General features: G+C 35.4%; 2 protein-coding genes across 2 annotated transcripts; one reads left to right on the plus strand and one right to left on the minus strand.

Moving 5' to 3' along the window:
* The first annotated feature begins 6,321 nt into the window (after positions 1–6,321).
* Positions 6,322–8,818, plus strand: LOC122827990 (potassium voltage-gated channel subfamily A member 10-like). Its single transcript, XM_044111170.1, has 2 exons — positions 6,322–6,402; positions 6,747–8,818. The coding sequence occupies exon 2, from the start codon at positions 6,931–6,933 to the stop codon at positions 8,653–8,655; it is 1,725 nt and encodes a 574-aa protein (XP_043967105.1). The 5' UTR covers positions 6,322–6,402; positions 6,747–6,930; the 3' UTR covers positions 8,656–8,818.
* Positions 8,819–18,982: 10,164 nt separating this feature from the next.
* On the minus strand, positions 18,983–23,263 carry LOC122828025 (patatin-like phospholipase domain-containing protein 2). The gene is made up of 9 exons (XM_044111210.1): positions 22,965–23,263; positions 22,650–22,882; positions 21,909–21,974; positions 21,623–21,835; positions 20,625–20,685; positions 20,309–20,530; positions 20,003–20,120; positions 19,331–19,453; positions 18,983–19,182 (listed from the first exon to the last, which is right to left on the minus strand). Exons 1-9 carry the CDS (start codon positions 23,170–23,172, stop codon positions 19,119–19,121), a joined length of 1,308 nt encoding a protein of 435 aa, XP_043967145.1. The 5' UTR covers positions 23,173–23,263; the 3' UTR covers positions 18,983–19,118.
* Positions 23,264–23,690: the final 427 nt, after the last annotated feature.

The raw sequence follows: 23,690 nt of genomic DNA on the forward strand, positions 1-23,690 counted from the left end.
CATTTGACCCTTGAGTTCCCATATTCAATCTAATTTGGTTTGAAAGCATTAGAGGGAAGTCAGATCACATCCTCCAATTAAACAGGGTTTAAGGGATCATTTGTTAACATTCTAGCATTACACATTTCAGGACCTAATGTTGTTTGTTCAACTACTAATTTTTCTGTTCGGCTTTAGAGAACAATATGGGCCTGGCACTATTGCTGCAGGTGATCAATGTATAAAATGTCATGTTTTGCTTTCACTCACTTGGAAGAAAAAGATGTAGTAGAGCATTGCCACTCTGAACTGGCAAGAGAGAATTGTAAAAACGCATATTCTAAATGCAAGTAGAAAATAGAAAATGGAAGCAAAGTTTTCCATTTGAAATCATAAAATACAACATGTTATACTATCAATGATTATTTACTTTTAATCTCTTTCTTCCCTGAGTACAGAACTGCCTCGCTCACCAGCTCATTGGGATCTGTGATGATCCAGTGGAAGAGATCCCTCGGCTTATTGCACTGAGCTGCCTATCCTGCATTAATCTGCTTAATAGGGTCAAAATTCTGATCCAAAAATACCAGCCCATCCAGCCAAAGCACTTCTACAATTTGGGACTCTCCCTGTCCCACACACAACATTGCATTAGTGTCCCAACAATCATTGGGTAGGAGACACTGTACACCCAGGGTACCAGTCTATCACAGGACCTGCACAGACACATGAAACAGATTTGTGATTATTAGGTGTTTGAAAACCAAAATTAAATGTCTGTAGTTTGAGCTCACAACACACAGCAAATTTAGGAATTAATACAAATTATTGGATTATAGCTTGCAGAGAGAACAGCAAAGAAAATTGCAGTGGTTATTGGGAAACTGCACCAATTAATTCAAATGCAGGAGTGGAAATTGTCCTTGCTCTGTCCATAAACAACATAGAGGATCCCTGATTCCTCTGACAGAAAGTTGTAATGACAAATCTTATGGGAACCCTCTTGATATCTAAGCCGGGTTGAAATTGTGCAATTACAGCATAAAAAACTGACTCTTTAAAGAAATGCATTGCAAAGGAAAGTGTTCAGATGTTGGTGTAGTTTTGTAGCAATCAACTGGAATTAGCCAACTCAAAATCATAACATCCACTAAAGCAGAAGAACACTAAACTTGCCCTTTAGTGTGAGTGTGTGCATACATGATATGTCTGCATTTTGCCCTATAATTTTTAAATAGCTTTTGTCAAAGTTGATGTAAATTGTACATAGTTGTTTCTGACTAACCCTATTTTGTAACCTAGAAATTATGCAATGCTGTATCAGAAGTGATTCAGATTAATTAAACAGAGCATACCATGTGTATTAGAAAAATAATCAGGATTATTTATACTCTATTTCCTACTTACTTATTTTTAAATTTATGCACAGAAACTGGCAATACGATATACAGAGATTTGTTGTGTTTTTTATTTTTCTAAGTTGTCCAGAGGTGAGAGTGAAATTAACATTTGCACCCTGTGTGTTAAGATGAACATCAGAGCTTTCAGAACCATGAATTTGATTCTCATTCACCCTTTTAGTTTGAGGTCATAAGAAGCTTAATCTATTCTCAAGATCTTTCCCTGCACATCCCAGACAAAAAAAATCTTACCAAAAAGTATTTTGGCAGCTTCTGATATTGTTTTTTTTTTTTTTCGAAAGGTGTTGGATGTTAGAAAGAGATATTAGTAAATTAGCAAGTAAACCAAGCAAAGCAGTAAAGTTTATTTTAACTATATACTGTTGAAACGAGATATTTGCATGCATTGAATAAAAAGACATTTTTTTCTTGCTGTCTCAAGCTAAATCTGACTATTTTTTTTCTTGGTTTAGATAAGTTATAATTAAGAATTTGTGTTCGCTAAATGCCAGAAAATATAGTGAGAACATTTCTTTTTTATTATTATTATTTTTTTTTTTACTTTCTCTGAATTCATAAAAGTCCCCAAGTCATGCATTTTAAAATGCATGACTTTTTAAAATCAACACATGACTTGGGTTTCAACACAAGTCATGCATTTTAAAATGCATGACTTGGGTTAAGCTTTTTGGGCTTCCTTCCACAAACGTTTGGTTAACTGACAGATTTGAGTTAATTGTAGTCACACCTGCAGATGTATTTTAGGGCCACAACTTAAATACAATGCTTTCTTTTTTGACACAGTCAAAGATATCTGGTTCATCCTAGAGAACAAGTTACCAGTTCTTGAAGACACCATGTTCATCTGTTCAAATTTATGCGAGTATAAATGTAATGGGTTCTGTGTCTCAGAGATGAATGGATTGTGGTCCAAAGTGTGAAGTTTTGACCCCAGAACAAAAACTAAAGAATTTGTGAAGATGCTGGATGAAACTGGTAAGAGAGTTTCATTATCCACTGTGAAACAAGTCCTGTATCTGCGTGGGCTGAAAGGCCTTTCAGTGACGAAGAAGCCACCACTTACTTCGTAAAGTGAGACAAAAAAGCGTTTGTGACTTTTTTTTTTTTAGCATATGTAAATATCCGGTTTCAACTGTATACCTTTTGACATTGTTAAGTACCGACTATATTATTTTTTAAGCAAACCAGCCAGCAAGGGATTGGCTTAAGCTAGATTTGCCAGAACATCTGCTTGTGTTTACCCACATGTAATAAATTCACAGGGGATAGCTTACTGAAGTGCACAGCTCGGCTCAGCATGCATCACCATATTTTTTTCTTTGTTTTTTTAACCTAGATTACTATATTGTTATCAATATGGAGTTTTTAAAATTCTGGTCAAGCACTGGGAGGGAAGAAAGGGGTAAGGGGTGCGGGGGTGTTTTAATGGATCAGATATCATAAGAAATATTATAACTTGTGAGGTTTTATTTTCTAAACAGCACTGATAGGTTCATTTTGGTTTTATTTTTGTAGACTATCTTTCTCATTTTCCACCAGAAGCAAACTTCTTGTGTGAATAATTTTTTTTTTCAAAGCTCATTTGCCAGCGTATGAGAAATTTTATTGATGTTATAGTATAATTTTGAAGTTATGTTGTTGAAGAAATTCACATAGAGAAACTTTACTGAAAAGTTTGAGTTTTTTTTGAGTGTCTATTCTTTGTCCTAGGAACTTTATGCGTAATCTGGTAAGTTTTACCGTGCAAATAAATATTATCCATCAATTAGCGAATTGTTGAAAACACAATGTTTTCAACAATTCTTCATCTTTTTGAGCAGGATTCAAATTAAATATCTTAATGTAGAATCAATGTAAACATGAGTCATTTAATTGATAATTTAACTGTTTTTGAAAGGTGCAAGGGCATTTTGACTATGAGTTTACTTTAAAATAACTGAATTATTTATACAAAGTAGTTTGGGGGTTTTGACATTCTTTACAGAATCTTTACAGAAAGATGATGTTTTTTAGAAAAATTATATATATATTTTTAAGCTAAAAATATATATATATATATATATAAATAATTTGTGATAACTTGATGTGTCTCAGTGTACACATCATCCCTTTAAATTTAGACTCGCAGCTTCCATACATACCATTTTGTACAAATAATTTCTACAGTGAGAGAACAGAGATATGTTCAGACGATCATAATGGATTAAATTATAATACCAAATACTTCACATTTAGCTGCCAAAAGATATCCAGAGACCCCTTTAGGAGCTCAGATATTCAGTTTCTCCGATTAAATGTTGGAACATTTTAAACAGTAATTTAGACTCATGGTCATTAAAGATTTATGCTCTAAAGATACACAGCTTAGACACAGTGGGCAGTTAAAAGGCTTAAAGATAGCGGTAATAAAGGACGTGTTGAAAGTGAAAGGCTGTGTAAAGGGAGCTCCATCATTCTGTTTACCCACCAGTATTGAACAAGTGCATTGTGAAGTAAGATATTAAATATTCATTGTGATACTGTAAATAAGTCAGATATTGATACGACAGGGGCGTGTGTGTGTAAGGTGAGTCAAGCATTGAGAAATCTGGGGATCGTTCCAGTCTAAAAGGTCTTGAGCACATCACTTAGATCACTGATAGACAGCATATGACACGCATGAACAGGCTCTCCGTCCAAGCAAGATACCACTCACACTTCAAAGAAAAGTAGCACATTTAAAATCTAAGAAAGCCGTCCATGGGATATATCTATTCCTGTGTATGTATGTTGACATGTAGACGCACGTCAATATACACAGACACATGCCACAGATATAGTGCAGGTTTCTGTGTTTATCAGTGTGTGTAGGGGTGTGTAGGCGGGTGTGCCTGTGTGTGTGTAGGTTTGTTTGGCCTTTGCCACAGCTCCAGTTTCTTCTTCAGCATAAGGTTACGCAGTGTAGTCCATGAAAGATAAAGCATTCTCGCCTAAAGCAGAAGAGCAACAGGAAGTTGCAGGAGGAGTAGAACTCACAGAAAATTCTTGTATCTTTCTTAAGTTGTAGAAGTTTTCTACCATATCGCAAAGACCAGATCTGGAGAGCATCTGTTAAAAGAAGGTAAAATCTGTGTTGTTTATGCACTTCTCTGATTTACAACCTGTTTAAAAGATTTATTATTGGGTTTATTCCATGAAATGGATGCTCAAAAAAGGACATTTCACAGAAGTCTTGCTGACCTCACAGAGGTCAGCTTTTGCTGGGTTTATATGTGTAAAGTATATTAAGTTTATTCTAGGATAAATAAATAAATAAAAAATTATGCATTTCCATTTTATAGTCTATTTTGCTTTTTAGTTGTACAGTAATCCAAATCTTTTTGAAAAGTTTTGTTTACTTTGTTTCAGTACAGTGTTTTGAGTCCTGCAGAGCTTGGAGTCAGTATAATATTTAACTATTAATAATAAGACTATATAGTCATTGTGAGCACACTGTTTTATATATAGACAAATATTAAATTCACGCCATTTTTCATTAATTCTAATATTACTTGCTGAATTTATGACATTATTGGAATATAGTACCAGAATTGTATGTAACTGGATCCAAATGTGAGGGTTGGATTTTCCTTTGAATCTTTTCCAGCAGAATTGAAAAGGCAGGTAATACAAATACATTTTCAGAGACGTTACACTGCAAAAGATGAAATGCTATTTGACTTGTTAGAACTGAGCAAATATGTTTGTTAATTATGAATATACTGGAATATTAAAACAAAGTATTTGTGTTTACAGGAGACTGATTGATTTATATCCCATGATAGTAAACTTTTTGCTTCCTTCATGCCCTATTCATTATATATTTCCTTCCTTGTGATAAATAATTTCTCTTTCCTAGCCAGAGGTTCTTTCTCATCATCCCATCTATCCATCCACCCACATCACAGCTCCCATTTTGTCTCATTGTCACTTTCCCTTTTTTGCAGCACAGTTCTCTTCCCACCCAGTCCTTCCACCCACATTTATCTTCCCAACAATTTCCATGTCATTCTCCTCATTCACTTGCTTTTCGTCTATTTCTTGCAGAGCAGGGCTGCAATCAGTATTGCTGGTTTTAGGTGTTGATTCATCTCTGACGTCTTTAATTAAACATCTGCAGACATCTCATTCACATATTTAGTCACTTAAAGGAGCAGTATTATGTGTTTCCAGGGACATGGTGTCATTTCAGCTGTGTTGAAATCAATTGAATGTAACTGTGTTGCATTCAATATTTCTATTTTATGCCTTTTTTAGACCAGTTAAATGGTACGCAATCAAGGGTAGTTAAAGGTAATCACAAATGACAAAGGTTTCCAGTATCATGGCCTCTAGAAAATACATGGCATTGTGCAGTTTAAATGTCTTGTCTGGAAGAAGGGAGACCCATGCTATTACTTTACCCCAATTAATTATGCATTAATTTATGCAAAGCCATGGTTACCTTGCACTACCCTGTCCTTGTGTAGCTTGTAGTGAGGGCACTGCAAAGGGTACACTTATGTTCCCTTTCAGGTGCACAGAGGTATACTACTACAAACTTGTATAAAATGAAAAATAATTAGAAAATATTTGCCTGATTATTTGCCAATTTTTACATTACAAGAAATAAAATGTTTTATCTGATGAAAACTTCAAATAAGCACTGGGATGGCATGAAAATATGTGTATTTCTTCAGAAACTTTAAAACATTTCTTAAAATTTATCTAAATTATTTTCCACTATGTCCTTATTCTTGCTGTATCACAGAGGGACTGGTGCCTGTCTACAGTAGTCATTGAACATGATGCAGGGTACGACTTGGACAAGTCTCCATTCTTTTTCAGGCCAGTACACACACATAGGAAAAACACCCCTTCATACATTCACACACTCTCGAGACAACTTTGAGAGACTGATTAACATAATGTGGGTGTTTATGAACTTTAGGAGGACAAAGAGCACATGACAACAGTGCTAATGACTGCAACATCCATCCCTAAGGTCAATAATTGCAACTTCAAAAGGCTGTAGAAACATGTTGTCTTAATCACAGTTATGCTTTTGAGATTGAATTCTCCCTTTGCTCCTGATTCTTCTATTATACCATTTCCAAAAAGAAGGCAATCTTCTCTGAAACAATCAAAGATAAAATAATGCATTTTTAGATATGGTAATATTCTTACTCTAAGAAAGGTAATGTACAGTACAGACCAAAAGTTTGGACACACCTTCTAATTGAATTCAATTAGAAAGTGTATACAAACTTTTGGTCTGTACTGTATAAAAAGTCTCTAACCACTAATCAAAACTGACAAATTCTCTTTACTCTGTCTTTTCTTTTATAGGTGTTGAAGGAAAGCTAAGAACAGCAATGGCTTCCTGTTTGTCCTATGAGTCTTGCTAAAGACTCAACTCTGGTGAGCTGATGCTGCTACATATTTTGAGAACTGAGCTATCCCTCTGTTACTCAGAGTGTGAGATTCTCTTATCCTAGTAGTTTTAAGGCATTGCACTGGCTGAACCCCAGCCATGGAGGTGGCCCTGGTTGACTTTGAGAGCCTGGAGGACATTAATGACACCCTTGAGGATGAGATTGATACCTATGCTGATGAGACAACAGCTCTCACAGTGGATGTTCCTCCAGAGCAAAACAGCTCTGACATCAATAACTGTCTACGACCCCATCAACTCTCCTCCACCCCTTCACATTACAGCCCAATGCCCTCCTACATTTGGGAATCCACCTCCTCTTTACCCATTCCACCAAGGCAGACACTGGAAGTACCTCAGTCACCAGTGATGCCATCACCAAGCATAAAGGGTCGCAATAGTTGTGCCAGCATTCTCTCCAACTGGAAGCTGCTGTTAAACAGTGAAGGCTTGAAGGAAAGTGAAACAATCTTCAGTCGACTCACAAAGGAGTGCTGTGAGGATCTGTTTGCAGATAAAAAAGGATTGGATGATGGAGACCAGAAAGTCATCATCAACATAGCTGGTCTTCGCTTTGAGACACAGCTCAAAACACTGGACCAGTTCCCTGAAACACTTCTTGGAGACCCCTTTAAGAGGATGGAGTACTTTGATCCAATGAGGAATGAATACTTCTTCGATCGGAATCGACCAAGTTTTGATGGGATCTTGTATTACTATCAGTCTGGCGGCAAAATTAGAAGACCAGCTAATGTTCCCCTTGATGTGTTTGCTGATGAAATAGTATTCTATGAGCTCGGACATGAAGCTATGGAACAGTTCAGAGAAGATGAAGGATTCATAAAAGATGTTGACATACCTCTCCCTAATAATGAAATTCATAGGCAATTTTGGCTCCTGTTTGAATACCCAGAGAGCTCCAATGCAGCACGGGGTGTAGCGCTAGTTTCTGTCTTGGTCATTGTCATATCTATCATCATATTCTGCATGGAGACACTGCCAGAGTTCAGAGATGAGACTGACCTCTTTTCTCCAACAATAGTTCAACATGTTAACCAGTCCAAAGTATCCCACTCTGGCTCTTTAACTGGTGCAAAGCTCAAAACATTATCCGATCCTTTCTTTTTTGTTGAAACTGCCTGCATTGCTTGGTTTGCCTTTGAGTTGATCGTTCGGTTTGTGGTGTGCCCGAGCAAAAGTGAGTTTTTCCACAACCTCATGAACATGATTGACATTATCTCCATTATCCCCTATTTTGTAACTTTGATGACAGAACTGGCCACAACCCCTCAGGAGAGCTCAGGACAGAACATGTCTTTGGCCATTTTGCGTATCATCCGCTTGGTCAGAGTCTTCCGTATTTTCAAGCTGTCGCGTCATTCAAAGGGACTGCAGATCTTGGGACAAACTCTAAAAGCAAGCATGCGGGAGCTTGGTTTGCTCATCTTCTTTCTTTTCATTGGAGTTATTCTTTTCTCCAGTGCCATCTACTTTGCTGAAGTTGATGACCCTGACACACAGTTTGTCAGCATTCCTGATGGGTTCTGGTGGGCTGTGGTGACCATGACAACTGTAGGTTATGGAGACATGTGTCCTATCACACTTGGGGGAAAAGTGGTGGGCACACTGTGTGCAATAGCTGGTGTGTTAACAATTGCTTTGCCTGTTCCTGTCATTGTCTCCAACTTCAACTACTTCTACCACAGAGAGACAGAAGCAGAGGACAAGGTTCCCATGACTGAGGCTCTTGAGCAAGCCATAAAGGCGGAAGAAAGTACCAAACAGGGTAGCAATCCTTCAGTTAGTAAGGTCAATGGTATCTGACAGAGGAAAAAGAGAAAAACTGCTGACTAAGAAAGAACTTTTCCATCTAGCTGCAAAAATAGTAGGGAATATGAAAGGAATTAAATTTTAGCGAGAATGAATCCAAAGAATGAACTTAAAATTGAATAAACACTTATTCTTTTGGTGAAAAAAAGTGTTTTATAGCAACTAACAGTGTGTACCAGACTTACCTCTTGTATTTATTTGTTTATCTATTTATTTTGTATGAAAATGGCACTTTGTGGATTTACCTGAAAATTCACTTTTATTATTTAGGAATTTTTGTCATTCTTGACTATTTTAGGTTGACTTCACTGTTTGTCATAGCTTTAGATATGTAAATCTTTCATTACTATCATTCAAGAAGCAAATTAAGTGTTAAACAGTTTCATTTTTAACATTGTTTTTTTCATAAACTTTGCCATTATTTCTCATAATCTTATCTTATTTTGGTTAAAAGACATTTAACACACATCTTTATTTATACACAATTTTCAGAAATTTAATGTCAAATGTAGCTAAAGGTGAAGATCAGAACAATGACCACAAATTAAATGTATATAATGCTCCGCAATAGTATTCGTATTCTTTGAACCTTTACAGACAACTGCAGGCCTCAGTATATTTTTATTAAAACCCTATATTTTGGACTAAAACAAACTGACGCAGAATTAGTATGATGGAGAGGTAGCATGGCAAGACTTTAAACCCACCACTGTCATCCAGCTCAACCAACAGACTACACAAGGAGATAATTCCTTAAAAAAGCAGCCAGAAGCCCATGGTAACACTGTGGAAACCTCAAAAAGCCACACTTTACGTCAGTTAATAGGTCGACTGTTCTGTCATCCTCTCTGGAAATCTGATCCTCATGGAACAGTAGCTGAAAGGAAGTCATTTTGACTCCATTAGGAGTCGTGCTTGCAGAATGCCAAAACCCATATTGGGAACACATCAAACAGTATGTTGTTTTGACCAGGTTAGAATAAAATCTAACCTTTTGACCTACATGCAAAAATTACACCACTATATTTCAATTGCAGTTTTGGCACCATCATGCTGTAGACATGCTTTTTTTCGCAGTATTGGGAAAGGTGGTAAGAAATTACTGAATAATGGATGGAGCTAAGTACATGCAATTCTTGCTAAGAATCTATTATGACAACAGAAGACTTGGAGGTTCATCATCCAGGAGGACAGTGAGCTTAAACATACGGTACTATGTGATGGAATGGGTAGAATCAAAGCCCAGGTCTATATTTGTTTGTGAACGTGTAGCAAGAGTTGAAGAATTAAAGTTTCCAATCAGACCCAAAATACCCCTTTGAAAAACCATTATGATTAAACAGCCTTTCAAGGCATTGTACAAAAACATTTTACTGTAAAAGCCACACTTTTATAAACTAACCAAGAACTTATCAAATATCTGTCCAAATTTTGGTATATTATTTTGGTTTGAAAACATTACTGCAGCCAACCCTAAAATGTTGCTAAGGATAAACTTATTTTGATTGGAAGTATGGCCAGGTCTTACCTAATACAACCAAAGTTTTAAAATAAAACTTCAAAAAAATGCTGAATTAAAGTTGCTTTAATTCTACTTGTGAAAATTGTTTCTATTTTAGTGCTGCTGTGTTTGTTTACTTAAAAGTATTGTTTTTCTAACAATTTCTCACTTACTTTGAGATTTAAAGAAAACTACCTACCTACAGTTTAGCTTACTCCACATTATGGATTCCAATGGAGTGCCTTAAATTGCATAATGTTAGTGTACTGCTGAATTTGCCATACATAACAATGATACTTAAAAAAACATTCATGTTGATTGTTTTCCATTTCAGGTTGCTTGTTAAAAAGAAACACTTTGGCATTTTTTGTTTGTAAATTCTAAAAAAATGTCATAACTAAGCTATTCCTTGTTACCTTTAAGATATTTGAAGACATTTCAAGTATAGCTTACGAATGAGAAAATAGCATTTGTTTGTTAATATAAATATATTAGCTTATTAAATAATTTTATTAAATTTTTTTTTCATAGACGAAACATAACAAAAAAACACAATGATCCATTACAATAACCACTCTATTTGAAACACAAAGGGCAAAATTTACTGCAATAAATGTATTGAGTCAGAAAAGGTATCTGATTGAAAAGCAATGATGACTAAAATAAGCTTAGTTGTTTATTTGAACCTTGGAGACATTTTTACACTGTGGATCTTTTCATATATATTTATTATATATATATTGCTTCCTATACTGTATGCTGCAGTGGACAGGTCATTGTTACTGACTTAAACTTAGCACAGCCTAATTTGTAAATAACTAATTTACCAACTATGTATTGAGTAAAATGATAGAAGGGTTTATAAATTAGTCAATTGTAATATGAAATATTTTAGTTTTAAAATAGTCTTTGCATAATATGCAAAGATATAGCTGACAGCTATTCCAAACACAGCTGCTGTATTTCACATATTTTGAGTAACAGTGGGTCTAAAATTCCATTTAGAAAACTGTGTATTTTCAGAATTTTTGTAAACCAAACACAGGTTGTATTTTCTCTTTCATAATCATATACTGATTTTGTTTATTCACAGTAGCTAAGACATTATGTATTAATAAAGCAATAAACCACAGCTGTATTCTTTTGTCTCGTCTCTGCTTCTGTATGTTAATTTTGCTCTATAGTGCACATTATTTTTTTTATTTTATGCTACGCTTAAAGTAAATATGCAATCAAATGAATATTTACTGAACAATTTATTCATATACAGTATTCAGTTATTTCAGAATAACACAAAAGTAAATTTGATTATTGACATTTTGCAAAAGAAAACAACTCAATAAAACATGATTCACAAACATTTCTAAATTGCTCATGCAGAAGCTTTAGGAAAATGTTAGTCTGGAAGGTCATTCCTGTTACTCTTCCTGCTTTGATAAGTCAAAGATCCTATTGGGGGGGATTGAACTGTCTAAAAGAAAATATGTCAAATAAACATTACAGTAAAAAAACAACAAAAAAAACAGAAATACGATAGACTTATACAGTTCATATTCATGAATTCCAATTTGTGAGCCCTTTCAGGTAAGAATGTGTCTCCACTTTCACTGTTGTTAGTCCCTCGACACCGATAGAGGTCACCTAGAGATTTAATCTAAATATTTATCTATAAAGTCATTTAGTTTGAAGCTACAAACAGAATATTTAGCTCTCTACTAAATACGTAGTTGGCAAACTTAGTGTTTAGCTTTGAATTAAATATTTGGCTTGCTAACTAAATATTTCATTTGGAGCAATTTATTTAGCATTACGCTTGCTAACGGAATATTTATCTTCAAATGAAAAATTGAGCTCATAGCTAAATATTTAGCTTGCTAATTAACTATTTCGTTTTATCAACTTTATTTGACTCCAATAGTTCCATTGTGGGTTTCAAACTGCTGACTATTTTTTTATGACAGCAGTTAAGAACAGTAGTCAAATGCGATAAAACATAGAGCTACGTGATTTTGATTATTTTGCAGTTGCTTTCATTTTTTGTGAATTATCTCACAACTGTTATAATTCTTTTGTAATATTTTCAACGTATTTTAACCAAACTTTGCTAATATTGACAATTGTGATCAAGTTGCTCCAGATAATCATGAAGCTACATTTTCATATTGTTGCATACCCATTTAAGAAATAGATAAATAAGTTATGTCTTTTGATATTAAGCATGATACTGTCGCTGCCCCAGCAGAAACAAAAAACTCAGTAAGCAGCAGGGAGCAACACAATGAATAACACAATCTTAACAACTTCTTGAAGAAATTGCTCATTTGCAATGCAGATTAAAACATACTCACAGACAACTTTAGAGCTGAATTGTGTTGTCACATTACAACTGTTGCATTGCTGTGCAAGACTATGAACAATGACTGTGAACATGTTTCCAAAATTCCAAGCTAAAGCAAAGCAAGTAAGTGTTGTTAATCATCTCCTCATTAGAATATTTCTAAGTCATTCTAGTCACTGTCAGCTGTAAACTCTGCAGAGAACATATCAAGCCTTCAGTTGAAGAGCCTTTGACTTTACAATTTACACTGTCCTGACACCATGGAGCCCCCAAGGTCATTGTGTGAAACAGAGATGTAAATGAAACGAGGGAAAGGAGGGGTGATTGATGCTTATGAAGAAACAGGAGCTGTGAGATCACACACCACATAGTCTGTATAATGGACTGTTGGACACAACGATACCTTACAAGTGGCCACGGTAACGGGGTTGAGAGTTGAAAAACTTACTAGATGCAATTGGGCTTGAGAGATGGAAGACTTTATTTTATGTCTAGGCTGATAACGTCTTCACATGAGGGCCACATATCTCAATGGACAGATTTTGGAAAAAAAAGTAAAACTGTGCCGTATTACGTAGATGTAAAATAGCATCAATAGAAAATATGAGAATTTTTCAGTGGCTGTTTTTGTACCAGCTGAAATGAAATATTTAGGCTATTTTTGCAAAGAAGAACTGTGATCCTAAAACTAGTAGGTTTACACAATTATGTGTTTCACAAAGATCAAGTTCAGTTGTTTTAAAGTCGGTTACTGGACCAATGCTGAACATTATATTACAGTTTTATTAGGAATTTAACTATTATAAGTATTTCCCTCTTCACAGATTTCATCTTCTTTGTGTGGGCATGTGTGTGTGTGTGAGTGTGGGGTGCTTTGTGGGCTGAATGTTCGATGACTCTCCAAGGCACAGCTTTGGGTAAATAGGTAATGCATTTCATAAGCAAGTGTTTAGCCACTACCTAATGGCTGCCATGGGAGATTAAATTATTAAAGTTACACAGGTATTTTTTGATGAAGAAATAACATTAGAACATGACATAATGCTTAAAAAAGTCAATTTTATAAGACAATGGCTGGTTATGTCACCATTAGTGGCTATAGCTGCTATCAAGCTTTTGTAAAAACAGGTGTCAGTCATTTGAGTTCTGTGGAGGAGTTTTGCGTCACTCTTCTGTACAGAATTCTTTTAATTCAGCCACACTTAGGTCTACAAACATAAATATTGAAGGCCAAGACTTCTACATTTATGTTTGTAAATATCTCAAAACCTTTATTTGAGATTTTCTGTTTTATTTTATTTTTTTTTTTTGCAGCCATACTAAAGTGGACTTGCTGGTGTATTAAAGCTTATGGTCCCGGAATGACTGATGGACATTCTCCTTTAGGATTCTTCCAGTCTTTCTCTTGGTGTGATATTAAAATTTGCATAAAGCTTTGAAATATCTCAGTGTCACATAAGCAAATCCAAACAAAAACTGTATTTTTTTCATAGAATTGGTCCCCACAATGGACTTTCGTCAAGTCTTTATATTTTCACAAATGAAATTCAGTTCCTTGTTTCCTAATATGTCTGTGATATGTCTTTGACAAAATACTACCAAAGGCTCCATCCAGAACTTCCTTGTCTCTTTACATCAGCTTTGAGCAGACTTTGCTCTAAATGATTCAAATGCAGGAAGACGGGGGATCCCATGCCTCATTGCATCAAGATGTAAGAAGACCTAAAAGAGTTTCTAAAGAATGCAACATACAACAGGTCCCAGTCCAGTTGGGAGACAAATAATACAAGAAACAAGAATACCTCTCAGTAAATCTGATAGAAACTCTGTTTTGGAAGAAGCAGCACCTGCCTTTGTATGTGTACCCAAGGCAATCAGGAAAGTAAACACCTATAACCTCCAATTTAGTTACAACTGACATTAAAGCATTAAAGTTCGGCAGAAAAAATGGTCAAAGATTGACTTCCACAATGTCCTACTCCAAATGTATGTTTAATCCAGAGAAATATCAAACCTGTAACAATGTGGATTTAAGAAAAAAATAAGTTGTCAGAGTTGCTGTGTTGCACAAACTGAGACCTCACTGTGGAAGACTCCTGTCAACTGCTTAAAGATGCATGAGAGTGCTTCATCATTAACGAGACGTCAAGACGGAAAGTTCCACAACGATTTCGAGATAACGGACAAGGAGTGAGGGACATTACAGATAAGTTAGAAGGGCACAAAAAAAACTGAGTTTAGAAGGAAACCAAAGAGCAGAATTATAAAAAATATTACTATTGTGATTGGGAGAACTACTACAATATTCATCAAAGCATTGACAAAGGACCATGTATTTATTTATTTTGTTGTTGTTCTCATTTAGTTTCAATATCAAACACTCACACAAGTATTTCCCTTCATTCATAATTAAATCAGCTGATGGTGCAGGTTTCAGCTGAATTCTAGAAATGTGTGGTGGTTTCATGGACAGGAGCATGGTCTCTTAAATAAATAGACTTGAATAAGTAGGTATTAGTCTTTATTAGTTACAGTATGTAAGTGGTATTCACCCCAGTCTCAGAAATTTCCTTTCTTCTTTATGATATGAGAGGTCTTCCAATTAATTCACCTTACCATGGTCAAGTTACAAACAACTGGATGGTCGTTGTTTTTGCCAGTGCTGCTCCCAGGACATGGAAAAAACTTCCCCATAATTTATGATAAACTGACGATCTGGTGCTTTTTATGTCACAACTTAAAACTTATTCATTCAAATTGGCTTCTAATACTTAGCGCCAATCTGATGCCCTGGCACACATTTTAGGGGATTTTTGTTTCTTTGTTTCCACATTTTTAAATTGATTTTACGCTCACCATGATCTGTTGAGCTTTGAGTGTTGCGACTTCTGTCTCATTTTTCTTGCGTTTCAGATTACTCGTGTTACTTTACATCTGTGCTTCAGTTTCCTGGTCTTCTTACACCTGTTTCTCATCTGCTCATTTACACACCTGTGTTGCATCCAGTAATCAAAGTCCCCATTGCGAGGGCCTCTCCTTTAGTCGCTCGATGTCAGATCCTCCTGTTGTCCTCACAGTAGTTGTGTTTGTTTGTTGTCATCATTGCATCATCACTTTCACTCTGCTCCTACTATCTACATGTATAAAGGTCAGCTAGTAAATGGCAATATGACCCTTTTATATGCTTTTCACTTGTTATAGTTCATTATTATTGTGTGTGTGTGTGTGTGTGTGTGTGTGCGTGTGTGTGTGTGCGTGTGTGTGTGTGTGTGTGCGTGTGCAGGTGAGTGCAGGTGTGTGCATCTTGGTTTATTTTCAAAATCCACTTCATTGGCCAAAGCTGTATGCAAAACCGAGGAACTTGACTTTGGTTTTCAAGTGGCAACTGCAAACAAGCAAAAAGTTTAAACATTTAAACTTTAGAGAAAATAAAATACAAATAAAGGAGCAATATATAACAATATTTGTGACATTTTATTTTATTAAAAATGGAAAATGGTGCAAAAATGCTCATTTTGATCCCAGTTACCGACTTCTCTGGCTTTACAGTGACTTCATGTTTTATTTTCACTGCAAAGTGCTTTGGTCACCTTTTGGATGCTTAAATATATTTTGACTGTTTGATTGTCATTAATCTTCATTCTAAACATGTAGACTTTTGTGTAATCACTGAGTAAGGGGAGAAAAATCCCTGAGTTCCTCCTACTTCCTACAACTGGAAGTAGGAGGAAAATAAGATTTCATAAGATAAAACAACAAGGTCACCAGTAGCAGTGTTTGTATTGTGTGGAGATGGTCACTTCAGTGACAGCAGAAATAAATAAACTTACAAAGAGATGATTTGGTCTTTACATATTTATCACTGACTGCCAAATAATGCTTACAAAACACTTTGTTGTTGCATTTGTTTAATTTCATTCATAAAAAGGGGAAAACATAACAGTTGGTGAGAATAAAATAGCAAATTTGTACAAAATTACAGAGAGAATACAAATATTTGTAAAATATCTGGACAAGTGGCATTTAGGTAAAGTAGTGACCTTACCACAGTAACCATATAAGCACACAAAGCATACAAGTAACTCTGCACTTTGACAAACCAGCCGCTGTCAACAACCTCCTCTTCCAAAAGCCCCACGGTCATCTGAGGCTTGAACTCGATCGTGGTTGAAATGCACAAAACGTAAACAGGATTTTCTAAAAATTTAACATTTACTCTGGGCAAAAGTGGTTTAAAAACTCTGGGAACAAAGGTTATGGCTCATCTTCTGGTTATAGCAGTAAAACATAAGAGAGGCTATTTAATCACAAGTTTTAAATTATCTCTGTGAGACCAATTTAGAACAATGCGGTGCTTCACTTCTGCTCGCTTTGGTTATTCAAGTTTGAACCATGAACACTTACCAGGTTTTATTGGATTTAATGGAGCCAACAGGCTTGTCTCTCTGATCACATAAGAAAGCATTATCTCCCAATATGTAAAAATAGTTTTACCCAATAATGTCTGACTATTACGTTGTTGATTTCAGGTTAAAGTTAAATGACTTATAGGCAGTCCTCTCTATTCATTATTCAACAAACTTGGTCCAAACTTGTACAAAGTGTGTACCACTGGATGATGCTGTTGTCAGAAAATTGGTCCTTGGGATTTACTAACAAATTTGCCTTGATTTCAAAGTTCCAGTCAGCTACTTTAAACTTGGATTCGACTGGACGTTTCAAACAGAAAATATACCCGTACATACATCAGAACTGGATTTTTTTATGAATAAAGCAGTATAACATTCAACTTCTTGACTAGCCATGTAGTGTACGTATGAGTTTATTGGAAATAATACTGTTTGAGTGACTTAACTTTGACTGCTGGTTTTTTCTTACCTATCCAAGCAACATGTCAGTTTATTTTAAAAGAAAAAACAAAACTAAGACTCCAAACACATTTTTTGCAAAACTTACCAGCACTAATCAAAAATTAGAAAAAAAAAAAAAATGTGTTGAAAATTTGGAGAAACTCACATGATGACACAAGCAATAAAAATGTGAACAACACCCTGAATTCAAAAGAAGTGTTTGACCAGGACTGTCATCAGATAGATAAGGCACTTTTCCTCCATAGCTTCTCTCTAAATGTGGACAAATACCCAAGGACACAATAAAACAGACAAAACAGAAACAAACAAGAAAATCAGACTGTAGATCTGTATTTTCCTGTGAGTCCATAAGAGTAAGTCTGACAATAGCCTGACATTCGTAAACGTCAGCATTTTATACTTTGTAATAAATCTGGTTTTAGTGGATCAGAGTGCTTAATATTTCCAATTACTGTAACTGCTATAAATGTGTTCAGTTACTTTCTGCTTCTGACACATGACTATAGCCCCAAATTTCTTACAATCTTACCAATTTTAGTTTAGCGCAATGCAGCTGATAAACAAGCTAATCTGTTAGGTAAAAGTATAAACAATGTAATATACATTTTGTAGAGCAATGAAAAGGGTTAAAAAAAATAATCTCATTGTGCAAAAGCAACAGACAGACTACAGTAAATGTAGTGTGAAGCACTTTGTGGTCCTCTGGACTTCATAAAGCACGATGCAAGTACAAGCTATTTACCATTTACTATTTAATATACCAGCAGGTTTAGACTAAAATCCTGCAGCTGTGTGTCAGAAAGCTGAGGATGAGGAGGGATTCTAGCTGATGTACCACCAAAAGTTAACAAAGCCTCAACCTTGTAATTGTGTAGGAGTGTTCACACTTGTGCAACATGGTTTTCAATTTTTTTCTTTTACAAATCTGTGCTTGTAGTCAACTTGAATTAGGTAAATGTCACATATCTCAACAAAGTTTTTAAAATGTTCATCATGGTGTAATTTCTTTACGTCAATAAACCTGGGAGAGAAGCGCAATTTATACAGACACTGTAATTTTACTGAATCAAGCTCACAGTCTCCACAGTGTATGCAAACAAAAAAGACCAATATAGACATGTAAAAAAAAAAAAAAAAAAAAAGACAGCTGACGTCGGCTGATTGTAATGTTAATGCCGATATATCGTACATCTTTACTCGTTAAACTACAATTTAAGCTGGCTGCATATTTTTTATACCAAATGCTGCGCAAAAAAAAAAAATGAAAACAGGAAAATTAGGAGACTGGTGAGTTTTATTGATTTATTTTTAATAACTAAATTCAATCAACTAATCTAAAACAACTTAAATCAGTACATCAGTACATCATATTGTAAGTCATTCTGGCTTTAATTTTAGTAAATGATGGATTTAAACAAAACAGAATTTCTGTAGAATATATATATATATATATATATATATATATATATATATATATATTATTATTATTATTATTTTTTTTTTTTTTTTTGTTCTTTGAAACCTAATTGGAAACAATTAGTTCTACTGATAAACCTAAGCAGCTCTAACGTCCTACACAAAATAATATTGTATCTTTACATTTCTGCCAATTGTGCAAGTCATGTACACTGTTTTTCTGTGGTTCTAAGAACCTGAGATAAAGAGACTCATCATTTTTCAGATGTTCCTGCAGCTGATTTCTTTTGAAATCAAAAGGTATGTCAGAAAGTAATAGATCCTGCTCCTCTCACATGGCTTTGTGCTGTTTGTAAACCTTTAGCCAGTGCAGCAGCAAGAAGATCTGCGTTAACCTAAAACACAAAGTCAGTTCATTTCAGTCAAATCAAGTCAGAATTGAGTTGCTATAATTAAATGGAAAGCTTGAGTTCATGGTAAAATGAATATCTCCATATCAAAGCATGTAACAACATTTCCAGGTTGAGGTGAAGAACATCTTACCGGTCTTTTATTACTTTCTTGAGGCTACAGATGAAAATGTTCAGGAAGAAAAGCCCACAATGTCCCATGAAATACCAATTCCAAACAAGAAACTCAGGGACTTCTTTAAGCAGCTTCTTCAGTCTAAGTGAAAGAATAAAATACATATTTATGGTTAAATTGTGTCAACATATATATCTGCCTTACCCAAAAAGACAGTGCTGTAAAAACAAATGCTTCCTCTTTACAGTCACATTCATTGCTTTACCAAAGACATCATAATTCAGCTTGTAATATACAAATATAAAAGCTTAAAGACATTAATCCCTGTGTCACTGTGACCTGTGAACATAGATCACTAAGTGAACGCGTTCGTTCTATGTCAAAGGATGCTTGCACACCTTTCAAAAAGTTCCACTTTTGTCTCCTGCGTCCATAGAATATTTACCCAAAACTCCATGCATGATGTGATCCTAGTTCAGGTCTTTTAGCTTGACGGGTTCCTTTAATGTATAGTTTTATTTATCAGCTCTGGCATTAATTAGCCCTGGTGGTGACTTATGAATCTGAACAATCCCCCAAAAATATGGTAGATCACCATGTACCACAATTCCTTGTTTAACAAAGGGTAATTTCTACTTTCACATCAGATCAGATTTGAAAAAATTGTGTTGCCTTTAGTGTATTAATTACCCTTGTCTACTTTGGAGCACAGCATAGAATGAGACCACGAGAGGTAGAAGCAGATGAGAGAAGATCCTCACTGGTAACCCAAGCATACTCAGGTAAGTTGTCACATTCCCCATCAAAACTGAAAGGTAAAAGAACACAGTTAATGGAATAAATCAACTGATCTCAATTTTTAAAAAACTAAAGATGTAACTTGTGATTTTAGATTACCACCCTATGGTTTACAGATCACTCTTGTTTGGCTAAACAATTCAGTAAATTTCAACATTAATCAAAAAGATGATTGTCTGTGCTTAGTGACAACCTTACCATTCTTCATTAAGTAAAAATGGTGAAGAGGATCTTCTCTGGGTTCTTGCACGGTGGAGCTGAACATTTGCATGGATCGGTGTTCTTTGAAAACTGTTTTCGGGTCGGTTTGTTCCCCTCCGTTCATCTTCTGCTCCTCCACCTTGGATGTCTTTGGATTGGTGGAGTTACCATTTGAGAACCAGTGGGATACACTCACCCCTATCTTAGCAAGAGCAACATCTAGAAAAGAAAATAAATACATCAATGATTTTTCTCTCATGCAGAAATCAAACAGTTTGTAAACTTAAAGCATTTAATTTTTAACTTGACTCACCATTGCTCTGAAGGAAGTTGGTGGCATCTTTGTAGCCAAAACTGTAGGCTTGCTCTACAGCCTACAAGGGTAAACAAACAGTGTAACCATAGGGCAACATGTAATCCATGTGTCAGTAGTTGTATATGTATTCAAAGACCAAAACCAAGTTAAATCTCTCTTTTAAAAACAATGAATGTTTATATAACATAGTTACTAGGTTTAGATACATAGGGGTTTTGAACTGTTTTGAATTAAGGGAATTTAGCTTGACACAAATGTGAGAATGGGGTGTCAAAACTAATTTTGTAATATCAATAATGTAAATACTACTAAGTAATGTAATATTTTTGGCCATTTTGTGTTTTATACTAAATTGATACCTTGTCAATAATGTAGCTAAGCCAAGTTACTAAGTTAAAAGACATAGGTAGTATTTCAACATAATAACTTATAAGAAAAAAATAAATCCTAATTAGATCTTCCTACGTCTTAGGAAATGTAATGAAATGTATAAGCATTTTAATTATGTGCAAAGAGTGGATTTTGTGGAAATGAAACATTTTTTGCAGTTGTGTTAGGATGTTAGGATAATGTGATTATTGCCCAGCATTATATTATTGTTTGCTACAGTGGGGTAATTGAAAAAAATTGTTGACAATTCATTAGAAAAAAACAGAGACAACTAAGATTTCTGGCTACTGAACTTTTCTAATATCATTCAATAAGACTACTGTATAACACATTAGCAATGCAAAAAATAAAACTTTTTTTTTTTTAACTTTTTATTTTCAGTAACTGTTTTATATAAACACATACACATGTCCACCCCTGTCACAATTCACATCTTATTTATGCAGATCATTCCAGACATTTAACCCACACCAAGGAAGCTGGTCGTACAAATCCAGCTCTGCCAAAAGTCATCCAGGGAATGTTGATGAAGGAAACAGTCCAGCAGAGAAACATCTCCCTCAGATAGACATTGGAAAAAGAAAAAGTCCAATACAGCCTCTTACCTCTAAAGTCACAGGGTAAAGAGAATTGATGATTCTGAAGGTGTTAGCCATGTTGAGCTTAATAAGAGCTCCAGGAGTTACCAGGTCCATCATACAAGGAGGATCAGCTGGACATATATCAGCTTCTCCAGAGAATGGGCAAATAGTTAGTGTGTGACTGGACAGCTCAGAGAGGAAGGGCTGGATTCCACTCAAGCCACCATCAATGTAGTGCTGTTGAAACATAAAAACCTTGTGACTTACCGAACCCCTGGAATTAGTTTGTGAGTTCTTCTGAAATGCTCACCACTCCGTTGAAGGCTGGTGGCAGAAAGCCACAATATCCAGGGACAAAACAGCTACACAGGATAGCCTAGAGAAAACACACAACAAGTAACTGTTAGACAACAAACAACAGCACCATTACACATGATGATGTAAAACTGTTTTACACCATCATGGAAAACTGTTTTACATAATCATGGAGAACTGTTTTACATCATCATGTGTAATGGTGCCAACCTACAACGAAGGAAGGCTGGAGGTTGTAGGTTGTCTGACGCCTGAACAACCTTCAGGCGTCAGACATTCAGACATGAACAAGCCTAAATATTCTGTTGCCAGAGGAAACACAAAAAAGGATTAAGTTCTGACTCTGAAAAGAAAAATGACAAGTTTTTCTAAAAAAAAAATTCTCATCCTTATTAACTACTAGCAAATAGAAATGATTTTGGCAATTTTGAATTAGATGATAAAATAAACATTTGATGTCGTAAAAATCACTTTTAAAGTGTGATTGGATATCAGACAGTTAAAACATGAGGGTATGTTGGTAGTTAGCTTAAGTGTCTTCCTATACAGTGTAAATAGACACATCACATGGACACATTATAAAGACAGAATGCAATATATGCACTGTAATGCAATTTATTTAAGGATTTCCACAATAAACCATTAAATAGATTGTGGTATACCACTATTATTATTAATGTTAATAATATATTATTATTTGAGAACAAAATAATATTTTGCACAAGCACAAACTTACTTTCACTACATCTTCTTTGGACTGAAATTCAGACATGATTAGGTGCTTTCCATCTGACAGTCGTGTCACAGCAACACCAAGGCGACCACTTGCAAAACGGTGTGCATCCGAAGGAAGGTGCTTGCGCAAAACCCTTTCCAACCACTTGAAAACATTGACGGAAGGGTTCAGTGGTCCAAGCGGGGCAGCCATCACCTGTTTGGCCAAAAGGATTAGCTCATCCTGAATGGCAGCTGGGAAATGAAAGAACACAGAGGTTAAAGTCGTAGTCGCAAGTAGCAAAGTAAATTTAGAACAATCAACAAGTTCACTTGCATGGGTTGATTTTACAGACAACTGCAGCTGCTACCACAGATCCGGCAGATGCACCGAGGACGTGGGGAGCCGACTGCAGGATCCAGGGTGTGTACTGCAGGAAGCACAGAACAACCCCGAGCTGATAGGTAGCCAGGAATCCAGACCCAGAGAAGGAAATATCATAAGGAGCCTCACGAAAGTGAGAGCTGGAGATACTATGGGGCATCTTGAAAAGTGTCAACAACCTAATAATTATTTAGCAGCATTAATCTAATCAGCATTTGAGAGTCAACAGCAAATGAAAAATACCAAGTTTTAACAGGCATTTATAAAGCATTCAGTCAAAAGTGTTTGAGGGGTAGACAGGCAGAGTTTTTAAATACATCCCAATTGGACACATCGTATTGGTCATGGCCATGTGATTTGAAAGTTTCAAGGCCTTCTTGTTTAAATCAGGAGGCACTTTCAGTTCTTAAGTTTATTATGTTGTTCCATAAAACTTATAGGCTTATGACTGATACCAACCAGAGAATTTAAAAGATATCTACAATAGTTTATTTTTGCTAAACACACCCAAGAATACATGGAATGTCTGTGGTATTTATTTCATTTAGATTTTCCTTAATTTCCTAATTCTTTTCAAGCCAAATTCAAACAGCTTTTTTTCTTTGCTTTGAGTGGATTTAAAGGCCATTAGCACAACTTGCAATTTTCACAAAACACACACAAACCAAAAAAAAAGAG

This window comes from Gambusia affinis, linkage group LG01, assembly GCF_019740435.1.
Source record: "Gambusia affinis linkage group LG01, SWU_Gaff_1.0, whole genome shotgun sequence".
Classification (NCBI taxonomy): Eukaryota; Metazoa; Chordata; class Actinopteri; order Cyprinodontiformes; family Poeciliidae; genus Gambusia; species Gambusia affinis.

Coding starts and splice junctions, on each gene's coding strand:
- LOC122827990 (XM_044111170.1), top strand. CDS start 6,931: ATGGAGGTGGCCCTGGTTGACTTTGAGAGCCTGGAGGACATTAATGAC.
- LOC122828025 (XM_044111210.1), bottom strand. CDS start 23,172: ATGCCCCATAGTATCTCCAGCTCTCACTTTCGTGAGGCTCCTTATGAT. Junction 20,121..20,308: donor TTTTTACTTAATGAAGAATG/GTAAGGTTGTCA, acceptor TTTACCTTTCAG/TTTTGATGGGGAATGTGACA. Junction 19,454..20,002: donor GTGCTCCAAAGTAGACAAGG/GTAATTAATACA, acceptor TCTTTCACTTAG/ACTGAAGAAGCTGCTTAAAG.